Below are 12,740 nucleotides of genomic sequence, written 5' to 3'. Positions count from 1 at the left end.
AAAATGTTACTATTGGGGCTGCCCTTCTCTGTATACGTTAGTCCTATATGATGTGGACCCTATACGCTTGAGCAATATTATAGAACTGGTCGCACGAATTATTTGTAAGCAATTCACTTTGTTGACGGATTGCACTTCCCCTGTATTCTACCAATAAACAAAAGTCTGCCACCTGCTTTACCCACAACTGAGACTATGTGATCATTCCATTTCATATCCTTACAAAGTGTTATACTCAGGTATTTGTACGAGTTGGCTGATTTCAAGAGTGACTCATTGATTTTATTGTTATAGGATACTAACTTTCTTCGTTCTGTGAAGTCCACAATTTTACATTTCTGAACACATAAAGTAAGTTGCCAATCTTTGCACAACTCTGAAATCTTACCAAGATCTGACTGAATATTTATGCAGCTTCTTCCGACAGCACTTCATCATAGGTAACTGCATCATATGCAAAACGTCTGAGGCTACTGTCAATATTGTCTGCAAGATCATTAATATACACCATGAACAGCAAGGGCCCCAACACACTCCCTGGAGCACAGCTGAAGTTACTTCTACATCTGACAATGACTGTCGATCCAAGATAACTTACTGTGTCCTACCTACCAAAAAGTCCTCAACCCAGTCACAAATTTCACTTGACACCCCATATGCCTCTCCACATATAATACATAGGCTGTGCACACGCTATAGGGAGGCAGACCAGTACACAAGGCGAGTTAGACAAGGTTGTACGCTACGACCAATTGGTGTGGTACTGAGTCAAATATTTTTCGGAAATCAAGAAATACTGCATGTATCTGGCTGCACTTGATCCAAGGTTTTCAGTTATGTCACGTAGGAAACGTGCGAGTTGAGTTTCACGTAATCGATGTTTTCGGAATCTATGCTGATTACTATTGATGAGGTCATTTTGTTTGAGATCAGTATATGTTTCAAGATTCTGCAACAAGTAGATGTCAAAGATTTTGTTCGGTAGTTTTGTGGATCACTCTACAACCCTTTTTGCAGACGGGTGTGACCTGTGCTTTTTACCAGGAACTTGGCACGGTTTTTTGTTCGCACGATCTACCCTAGATGATAGTTAGAAGAAGGGCTAACTCGGCTGCCAATTCAATACAGAATCGGACAGGGATTTCATCAGGACCTGTAGCTTTGTTCAGTTTTGACGATTTCAGTTGTTTCTCAACACTAACACTTCTTTGATTCATCTTTTCAGTGGTACGAGGATTAAATAGGGGCAGTTCTTCTGGGTTTTCATTTATAAAGGAACATTTGAAAACGGAGTGGTTTCGAGCGGCTGCTACGGCCTGTATCTCTTCCAGGATGGAGGTGCTGCTCTTGGAGAAGTACTGGCCGACAGACTCTCATAACTAACCCCCGAAATCGGACACTCATTCTCAGACGCTCTCAGATGCTCGTCGTGGTCACGCTGTCTCCATCGGCTGCTGACATCAAATGGAGACCAGTACAGAGGCAGACAAAGTATCTAGTCATCTACCAAGGACTTGGTCTCCAGCAGCAGCAGCAGGCAACCACTTGAAATGCGAAACGTTTGCAGACGACTTGGTGCCTTTGCAGTACTGGATCTTCCTCTCGGTGAGTACCACCTGCTGTCGGCCACCTTTCTAGTGGGACGCATGTTCGAACCCAGGCTAGGAGCAATCCTATCTCTCTGTACAGGATGGGCGTATAGGCAGGCGGTGGGCGTTATGGAATGATTAGGGTTATTTTTAGAGAAAGGCCATTTATTGGCTAAAGCATTTTGAAAGGGGCTACATAGGCCTAGGGAGGTGAGGGTGAGCCAGAGCTTAGAGTTTGGCGAAACATTGTTCGCGAAGCTAGCGAAAGTTGTTGTCTGCCAAAACTAAGTGCACAGTGCCGCAGCACCGGGAGAAGCGGGAGATGTTCACTGCTACAGGGCCCGCATCCGACTCGCGGGTGAGCAAGAATACAAGAGCGCGAGCCCGGCGAGGGGCGGCCGGGTATATTCGACGCAACACGCGGCTTCCTCCGCCCTGATTGGTCAGGACCGAGCAAACCGTGCGGGCGGCATGGAACTTTCCAGAGCGTTGCCTGCTAAGCGACGCCTCGGGCGGCGTTACCTCGTAAGCACATGAGAGAGGCGCGTGGCCAAGGTGCCCTTCCACGGTGCTGACTTCCTGTTACCAGACCGTGGGACGAAAGAATTTACAGGCAGCTAACACCGCCGGCCGTGGCTTGGCCGCAATGGAAAAATGAAGTTACCGTTTGGAAGCACATATAATAAAGTAAAATCTCCTACTGTCTGGCTCATCCTTTACATCTCTGTAGCGGTAAACCGGTTCCAGAATGTTTCAATCGCCGCTGATCACCGACAGTGGGGCATACGCACTCGACTTTGTGCTGCGTGTTACTGTTTGAACACCATCTACCCAGTGTAATGTTTGACGAATACGGCTTAGACGGGCTAGTGCGATTGGCATCTGGCACACTTCGTGGCAGTTTCGCTGATGCTACTGCCTGTCGCTGGTAGTGAATACTGTGCTGGTTCCCACGCTGCCAGTTGTTGATTTCATTGCCTGCCGCACCGGCCGCTGCAGTAATAATCGAGTGGCACCAATCTCTCGTCATCTGTAACCCTGTCTCCGTAGTAAAATGCATAATGGACTGTTGTAAACAGGGATGTTTCATTAACGATTCGTCAAGCAGTTCCAGACACCACCACATCCACAACTCACGTCCCAGCGAGGAAGTGGCACCTTCTCCTGACTTACGAAAGGCTGAGTCCTTCGCCGCCCTGGGGCAACTCCCGACGCCTACGGTTCGTCGTATCTTTTGTCAAAAGCTATTACTGAATTATAATAGCAAAATCATACCACGAAACTGGAGTGAAGCTTTAACTTTCGTGAATGTTTCCATTTTGGACGACGTTCCTTCCCTGCGTATTAGGTACGGTATTCTTATTAGCCTTTTCCCGACACACATTTCGGCTACTATTCGAATGCTTGCAGCGACTTCTGTTAACGACCTACCACATCTGAAGATTCCCCTTTCACAACAGCCGCGTTGCCCCTCCGTATCATAGCCAAATCTCGCCATATGACACTGACATCGCGTATGCCTCTCTACCTAGACGTAGTGTTACCTTTTGTTTTATTTCTGTCGTTACTCCAACATATGGTAATTCTTGTATGCCCTGAAGTAAGTTTTTTAAGACGTTGTTATGTCGCAAAGTAAGAGTGAATGATCTCGTGATTACTAGCCGATACTGAGTTATACACTGAGGCGTACCTCCTAATATCGAGTCTGACTCCATTTGCCCAGCGTAGTTCAGCAACTCGACATGGCTTCGGCTCAACAAATCTTTGGAAGTGCTCGGTAGAAATATTGAGCCATGCTGCCTCTGTAGCCGTTCATAACAGTGAAAGTATCCCCGGTGCATGAAAATGGTTCAAAAATGGCTCTGAGCACTATGGGACTTAACATCTATGGTCATCAGTCCCCTAGAACTTAGAACTACTTAAACCTAACTAACCTAAGGACATCACACAACACCCAGTCATCACGAGGCAGAGAAAATCCCTGACCACGCCGGGAATCGAACCCGGGAACCCGGGCGCGGGACCGGTGCATGATTTTGTGCACGAACTATCCTCTCCATTACGTCAGATAAATGTTCCAGGGGACTCATGTCGGGCGATTTGGGTGGCCAAATCATTCGCTCGAATTTTCCAGAATATCCGTCATCCAGTCGCAAACAGTTGTGGTCTTGTGACATCTTTGGGAACATGAAGTCCGTGAATGGCTGCAAACAGTCTCCAGGTAGCCGAACATAACTATTTCCAGTCGATGATCGGTTCACTTGGAGCAGATGACCCCAGTCTATTCCATGCGAACACAGTCCACACCAGTACGGAGCCAGCGCCAGCATGCAAGTGCCTTGTTGACAATTTGGGTCCATGGTTTTGGCGGGGTCTGCACCACACTCTAACCCTACCATCAGCTCTCACCAACTGAAATCGGGACTCATCTGATCGGGTCAATATTTCCAGTTGTCGTGCTGTTAACAAAGATACTGGCGTCGCTCGTCTGCTGCCACTGTCCATTAGCGCCAAGTTTCGCCACACTGTCCTAACAGATGCGTTTGTCGTACATCTCACATAGTTTTCTGCGGTTACTTCACAGAGTGTTGCTTGTCTGTTAGCATTGACAAGTTTATGCAAACGTGGCTGATTTCGCTCCTTAAGTGTAGCTTGTCGGCCACTGAGTTGTCCGTGGTGAGAGGTAACGCCTGAAATTTGGTATTCTCGACACACACTTGACACTATGGATCTCGGAATATTGAATTTCCTGACTATTTACGACATGGAATGTCCCATGCGTCTGGCTGCAACTACCATTCCGCGTTCAGAGTCTGTTAATTCCCGTAATGCGACCATAATCACGTTGGAAACCTTTTCACATGACTCACATGAGCACAAATGAGAGCTCCGCCAACGCATTACTGTTTAATACCTTGTGTTCACGATACTACCACCACCTGTATATGTGCATATGGCACCCCCATGACTTTCGTCGCCTCAGTCTCCTTTATATTTACACTCATTTGTCAAAAGAATGGCTGGAGCACGTTACAGAATTCATTTCTTCTTTGTAGCCAGATACAAAGTGCATTCGGTCAGGAGGAAATCTATGCCAAGTTTGTATTTTCCAAAAATAAAAAATATTTGAAGGAGCACTAACTTCTGAAAAAATTGCATCGCGTCAGGGTTGAAATCCAGGTACTTCCTCCATAAAATCTGAGACTGTGAGGTCTCAATGTTGTAGTTTATCTCAACGCAGCCCGGTAGACACTGGCAAGCTGTGAGGTTTTTAGTGTCACCGTAGAACCTACCTGTGGAAAACACAACACGTTTCTGTAACATGGCAGCAACTCCAACAACAGGCATTTGTAGAACACTGAACATCATAAAGAAACTGGGTGATACATAATAAAATTTAATGTAATAAGACGAGTAAAAGGTATTCGTGTCTAGAAGGTAAACAGACATTCATTACATCAACTAAAAATTAAAACTGCTTAGTAAAGTTCTCAGTCACTACGGCCATCCAGAGTGTCCACAGGCAATAATTACAATCACTAGTTGTCCAGATGCACCCAGAAAGACGGCACGGTAACAAAATACAAGTTAAGAATTGCAATTCAGAGGCAACTTGTGATGTAGTCAAATGCCACAAGCCAATTATGCGTCTTATAAGCCAACACCAGGCACTTTATTTCTTAAAAATTCTTGGCAGCTGTGTGTAACAGAAGATCAGACACGTTGCTAGTCGTACAAAAGCAAGAAGTATCGGAAAATTATTGCTACCAATTAAAACACTGATGCTAATTAAGGAAATAAATGAACCATCACAAACATAAAAAAAGAAAGTTAGAAAAGGTGATAAATAATAACTGGCTTAAAACAGCTAAAAAAAGCTATTTACAATATTATAGTGTAACTTTATGTCGCAGATGATATAAAAATAAGATCCTTTACCCGTTAAAAAAGGAATGCCGCAGGGCTCCGTTCTCGAGCCCTTTCTGTTCATTATATATGTAAATGATCTGCCTTTCATATTGCCCTGTGATACTGCACTATATGCAGATGACACCACATTAATAGCTCAGAATGCTAAATGGATGATTACAGCTGAATGTAGGAATAGCAGTAGGTGTGCGTACCTCATGGTTTGAGGCTAATACACTATGCATAAATAATAGCATAAGAGAGAACATTGTTTTTAATCTGAATGCCCCCAAGAACAAAAATACACCAGTGAAACTTCTTAGATTCCATATTGATCAAAGTTTGAGCTGGGATACACAAACAGATAAGCTATGCTCCAGACTCACACGTGTGATTTATCTGCTGTACAAGCTGAGAGGCCATGTAAGTGAAATTCTGTTGCTCTATGCATACTTTGCTTTCTTCAATTCCCTTCTGACATATGGAATTTTGCTATGAGGAAACTCACCTGGATCTAAGACTGTATTTAAATGGCAAGAAAGGTCATTAGATGCTTTGCAGAACTCACACCAAGATAATCATGTAGACACCACTTCAAGGAAATGAAAATTATGACAGTACCTAGTCTATATATTTGTAGTTGCCTAGTATACACGAAAGGAAACCTGGTTAATTTTGACTTGTGTCAATAGACCATCATAACAAGAGACAGAGACAGGCAATTGACAAGCCCCATGTCAGATTAGCAAAGATTCACAATAGCTATAAATATCTTGGTGACACATATTTTAACAAACTACCTAAAAATGCCCATCCAGTGTCCCTGAATAAATTCAAAAATGTAATAACAAAGTGGATAAAAAGCAAAGCCTTCTGTACAGTGAAAGAATTTGAAGAATGTTTAATAGATGATTCGGAATTTTGACATGAGACTATACTAAATTATAAATCGTAACCTAATATTTTATGAAGCTAACAGTGTGGTATGTTGATTCACTGTGCCATATTGCATAAGGCAATATAGAGATAAAATTTATGATTATTATAATTGTGTACGGATTATTTAGATACAAAGACACTAACATGATATGCTGATTCATTGTGGCACATTGCATTTGGTTTGCAAAAAGTGATCAGTTTGTGTTACAATGTACTTTTCTGAAGTAGATACTTACGTAAAAGCCTCCTTGCAACAAAATTAGGCAAAGATAATTGTAAAATAACTGTAATGCTGTAACTATAAAACATATGATGACACCAATTACAGGTAAACATGTTCGAAGCTGAATAAATATTCTAGTCTATTCATTTGGAAGCAAAAACATAAACGAAACCTTAAAAGCTTCAATTACACAGCAGACGCTAACATAAACCCAAAGGCTATCGTGTCTGGGTTGTAACGTCCCTCATGCATATATTTAATTTTCAGTACAGCGTTAGCTTGCAGTGCATTGTGACATATGTAAAAAACTTTATCTTTCGGAGAGAACGTTACAGCTCAGGAGCACGTGAAGTTCAAGCAATGTAAACGGGCTTTCTGCAGGCCTACTTTGCGCTTCCTTTACGCAGGGCATTTTTGAACCTCCGCAGATCGGCACCTCCTTCTCTCCTGTAATGTAAGAGAAGTAAAAACGCTATCAACAGTCCTTGCAAATAAGTCTAGAAACAACAAATCAACAATTAATTAAATTTTTATCAAAGAACAATTATTCTAATTGAAGAGTGGAGATTTTGGAGGACATTTAGTTTCATTTGGCCCGAGGTGCCTACACCTTTGAGATTCCAACTAAAAGTAACGAATGAGGAGACGATTTATCAGTTTCGTTTAAAACACCTCTTGTTTATTAGTAGTAAAAATTTAAACATAAATTACGTACGTCTACATTATTATCTTGCAATTAACATTTAAGTTTTTAGTAGCGGGTTCATAGAACCACTTTAAAACTTCATCGAATAGCGTGTGGGAAAAATAAACACGTAAATTTTTACATGTGATCTCTGATTTCTCTCGTTTTATCATCATGGTTATTTCCCCCCGGGTGAAAGGAGTGTGCAAAGTATTTTGAAATTCGGAGGAGAATGTTGATTATTGTAATTTGTAAAAAGATGTCGCTGCAACGAAATACGCCTTTCTTTTAATGACTGCCACTCCAAATCACTTCTGGAAAGATATAAACGAGTAACAATTTCGTTGTATCAATGTATATCTCAATGCAATACAGGCCTTCTTGCGGCAGATGAGGATGTTGTACCTGGCGGCTAGTGTACCTACGAACACACGAAGTTTTTTTTTTTATCGTTATCTCAGTCTAGTGGCTGGTTTTGGAAGCACTTGAAGGGATGCAACTAGAGACCACCATAATGCCAGAATTTATTTTGTGCTGTTAGACATGAGATTGTGTTTTGTGTGGCGTTCTTAAATATTTCGATTTTTGTACATTTAAGTGCAATATATTAAAGCTACGAGGGGCATGCAATAAGTAATGCAACACATTTTTTTCTGAAAGCAGGTTGTTTTTATTCGGGAGTCTAATACACCATATTATTTCCCTCTCTTTTGGCTACAGAACCCCTATTTTTCAACACAATCTCCTCTCAGTGCAATAGCCTTATGCCAACTTACTGAGAGGGTCTGTATGCCTGCGAGGTCGACGTCGTAGCCAACAGCTCGCTGCATCAATAACTTCCCCATCACTCACGTGCTGCATCCCATGGAGTGCATCCTCCACTAGGCCAAACATATGGAAGCTGGAAGGTGTGATATCCAGGCTGTAAGGTGGATGAGGAAGAACAGTTGAATGAAGTTTCGTGAGCAGCTATTGGGTGCGCAGACTTGTGTGAGGCCTAATGTTGTCATGGAGAAGACGACCGTTTGCACTTTGTGGGGCGGCTGATAGGAATTATCGTTATCAATTTTATGTTGTTTGGTTTGTAGAATGTAAAACCAGTTCCTATTATTTATGCTGTCTTTTGCCGTTCTCAACACTGGCTCTCTAACTACAATATTGGCAACCAGAAAGTGATTAGCAAAACGTGAAGCCTGTAATTAGAATTCCTAGTGCCCACTTCATCTGAGAATACACTTACAGTTACAGCTTATAGCTCTGAGGAATTAGGAGATTGTCTGGGATTTATAATCAAAAACGGCCGTGAAAAAAAAAAACTTTCTGTATTCTGAAAGTCACAGATGAAAACAAAAGAATCCACACAATCTAACTAACAGAGCAGTTCAGAGTCTAATGCGCTGATGCAACTATAATTGTCCAAATTGAATATTTAAATGAATGCTCGCCATAATTTGATGATTAATTTCATCAAACGCCACGCTAAATAAAAGTAGAATGTTTGTCCCGCGACGGCACGTGAAAATACGACAATACGCAAACTGAAGATCGATAATTAAAGTCAACCCAGAATTAACACTTCACTCGCAAATGATTTCATGGTTACGCGTATCTCGAGTAACTTAATACGGCATCCGAGGCTGTTTGTAGCAATGATACCGACGCGACGCGACTCCCGACACGATGGCGTGTTATTCAGAGTCTGGAGAGAACTGGGGCCTTGCTTCCTCGCGCAGCGTTCTTATATATAAAGCCGCGGTGCGGACGGCTAAGGGAACGCCTGATCACATCGGCTCTCCCGACTAGCCGCTGGGCTAGTAATGCACCACATTAAGTTACCGAATAAATTATAGCTTCTTTTGCTGAAGGCCGATGAAGCTCTTAATTTAAATGTGCATTCAGCACACAGGTAAGTAATCATAATAAAAGTTTGACGTGGCTAAGTTAAATATTTTGGGCGAGAGAATTAATTTAATTACACTGCACGCAATAGACGAGCTCTGAACTTGCCCTTTTAAGATACGCTATCGCTATAGTTTTATAGTTATTTAAATGAAACTTCACACATCTTTATGATTATAGCGGATCTCCATTCTACTTAAATATAAACGTCCTAGCCTTATTTATTAGCCTACTTAATCTATCTTGCTTCCTTAAGTTGTAAGACAAAAACCAGAAAATTCGGAATTTCAACTAAAATCTTAATTTTTGAGATCCAAAGTACTGTTTCTATTAAATTATTATTGAAAAGGAATCTAAGTATAAATTTTTAAATCTCTAGCTCTTTTCTGTTGCGCCAATGATTTTTACAGAAAAACGTCCAAATTTCGAAAATGGTTAAAGTTATTGAACTGGTATTCAACACATATTAATTTAGTATTACTCCTGACATGCTAGAAACATTTTAGGTTATTTATTTGATTTTTAAAGTATTGCGCAACATTTATGACGTCAGAGCTAGTTACAGTGGACTGGCTGGCACACAATGGAAAGACTGATGTGCATTTACTACGGTGTGAGTAGGCTGCTTCCCTACAACTTCCGTAGCGACAAACAAGCTGAAGTCGTTTCTTCAACTTCCTGTGGATAGCACAACACACTTCAAAGACGATTATTGCTCCATGAGGGAGGACATCAAACAAATAAACCCTTCAGTATCTTAGAAGACCATCACGAAAACATTACTGGCTGAGGGTGCAGCTTTGATCTACTTTTTCGAAGGAGAGCTAGAGTGATGCCACAACTCCACGATTTGCCGTTTTGTTTCTGGTTCGAAGTGATGAACCCATGTTTCGTTGCTTGAGACAATGTTGACGAAAATTGTCATGATCAACCTCGTAATGCATAAGCAATTCCCCGCAGATAGTCCTTCGTTTTCCTTTATCAGCTTCTGTTAGGTGGCGAGGAACCCAGCGGGGAACACACCTCTGAGTACTCGAATTGGTGGACGAATGTGTCAGCTCTAGCAACAGAGACATCCTGTTGTGCAGTGAGGTGTTTCATTGTGATCCATCGATCACCTCGAATGGAAGTGTCCCTCCTTTCCAGTATTGCTGGAGTCACAGCTACATGCGGCCAGCCGTAATGTGGGAGAACAGACAATATTGGACGATCTTGTTGCGATGATATCAGATGTCTTGCCCAACGATTTACTGCTTTCGTTCACTACCGGTACTCTGTAGATGTTCAGCAGGCGTCTATAAAAACCTGTGATGCTCTGGTTCTCCGCCGAAAGAAAGTAACAATAGCCTTCTGCTTGGAGTGCACCTGCTTTGGAGATGCCATTATGGAGCTATGTATAGCGTGGCCACATCGAGTCAGCTAGAACGGACCGTGGTCCTTTACTCAGACAATACCCGATCTATCTCCCCTAAATTTACTGTGCCTGGCAATTTTAAGGTAGCGGAAACCAGGAAGACTTTACATTTCCTGAGTTAACACAACGCAACCATTAGCACAAATCAAAGAGATTGTCACTGGTAAAGTGTTCTCCTAAACAAAATGAACAATTCCTGGAGAGCTTCTGCCGACTATTGTAAGGGAGGATAATGCACAGCACACAAAATGCATTGATACACCACAGTAATTCGCACGAAATTAATTGCAGAGAAATGAAACATACAGATGCAGATTAACACTTACATAATATATAAATAACGAAACATTTTCAATAACAGCAAATGAAAAGAAACAAAACTTTGTAACTTTTATCACATTAGTATAAATAGTAATCGTTTGTAATAATAAGAACTGTGCACTGGAAGTTTGAATTGCAAAAAGCCTTCAGTCGCTATTTTTCGTGTTTTATTCCTATCATGAAAATATTTTATGTTAGGTTAGAAATTTCGTAAGTCAAAGGCGGAAAATGCCGGCCGCTGTGGCCGAGCGGCTCTAGACGCTTCAGTCTGGAACCGCGCGACCGCTACGGTCGCAGGTTCGAATCCTGCCTCGGGCATGGATATGTGTGATGTCCTTAGGTTAATTAGGTTTAAGTAGTTCTAAGTTCTAGGAGGCTGATGACCTCAGATGTTAAGTCCCCTAGGGCTCAGAGCCATTTGAACCATTTGAACCAAAGGCGGAAAATATGTGCGAAATAGTTGAAAAAAATGAACAGTGTAGACTTACTATATAATCCAAGAGAAACGTTTTTAACCTTTTTAGCATCATCATACATTCTTTTCACCATCCTGTTCGCACCGAGCGAGGTGGCGCAGTGGTTAGCACACTGGACTCGCATTCGGGAGGACGACGGTTCAATCCCGTCTCCGGCCATCCTGATTTAGGTTTTCCGTGATTTCCCTAAATCGCTTCAGGCAAATGCCGGGATGGTTCCTTTGAAAGGGCACGACCGATTTCCTTCCCCATCCTTCCCTCACCCGTGCTTGCGCTCCGTCTCTAATGACCTCGTTGTCGACGGGACGTTAAACACTAATCTCCTCCTCCTCCATCCTGTTCGTATATATCACTTCACTCAAGAAGCACATTGGCATACACATGTTTATAAACGCTTCACAGATGTTTTTGTACACGGTATGATCAAAGATGAATTTACTCATAGCGCCAGAGATCTAATTATTAAACAATTGACAAATGCATGGCATAACTTCACAATAGGTCTTTAAAATTACTGAAATAACTGTGGCTTGCTAAATCTGTTTGTTCATTTAACATAGATTCTGGTTTTTTGATTCTGTGGAGGTATATTTTAATTCATATTTCCAGTGTATTGAATACAGTCACGTCTGAAGCTGCAAGATATGGAAAAAATGAAAAATAAGGACTGTGTCATTAGTTAATTAGTTCCCAAAATTATTATGATTATGGAAAGATATAATTCAACGAACAAAGTTAACTTTAACTACTCTTTTGAATGTTATTGAAAATGAATCTGAATAGCACTACAATGTGACAGTTTACAATCATGTAAAATCAATGAACGAGAAAGTTATTGTTGTTTCTAATAAAGTTTTTACGTTACTGTAAGAACAATGTAGTTCATGGTGTGTCTTAGATAGTGTTGCCTCACAATAGTTTCCACTTAGCTGTTGGCGAGTCATAGACGTCCGCATCGTTAATCCACGGTCACTGGGCCTATAACCCAATAATTGTAATTGCCTTGCTAAACTTATTGATCGTGGGCGCCGGCCGATGTGGCCGAGCGGTTCTAGGCGCTTCAATCTGCAACCACACGACTGCTATGGTCGGGCATGGGTGTGTCTGATGTCCTTGGGTTAGTTAGGTTTAAGTAGTGCTAAGTTCTAGGGGACTGATGACCTCAGATTTTAGGTCGGATAGTGCTCAGAGCCATTTGAACCATTTTTCCGTTCGACCAGCACATCTAAGAAAGGCAACTTACTGTGCTTCTCCATCTCCGCTGTAAATATAATACACTCCTGGA

General features: G+C 41.8%; 1 protein-coding gene across 1 annotated transcript in view; it reads right to left on the bottom strand.

Moving 5' to 3' along the window:
* The window catches only part of LOC124799182 (pickpocket protein 28-like), a 148,798-nt gene that overhangs the window by 27,318 nt on the left and 108,740 nt on the right, over positions 1–12,740 (bottom strand). Inside the window, exons 8-9 of the mRNA XM_047262717.1 lie at positions 6,994–7,107; positions 4,732–4,882 (exon numbers count right to left, since the gene is read on the bottom strand). Of these exons, the coding sequence (XP_047118673.1) occupies positions 4,732–4,882; positions 6,994–7,107 (265 nt within the window). The remainder of the gene's footprint in view (positions 1–4,731; positions 4,883–6,993; positions 7,108–12,740) is intronic.

The sequence above is a fragment of the Schistocerca piceifrons genome, chromosome 5 (genome assembly GCF_021461385.2).
Source record: "Schistocerca piceifrons isolate TAMUIC-IGC-003096 chromosome 5, iqSchPice1.1, whole genome shotgun sequence".
Classification (NCBI taxonomy): domain Eukaryota; kingdom Metazoa; phylum Arthropoda; class Insecta; order Orthoptera; family Acrididae; genus Schistocerca; species Schistocerca piceifrons.
The sequence above is the reverse complement of the archived record's forward strand: the minus strand, read 5'-3'. Positions and strand labels throughout refer to the sequence as shown.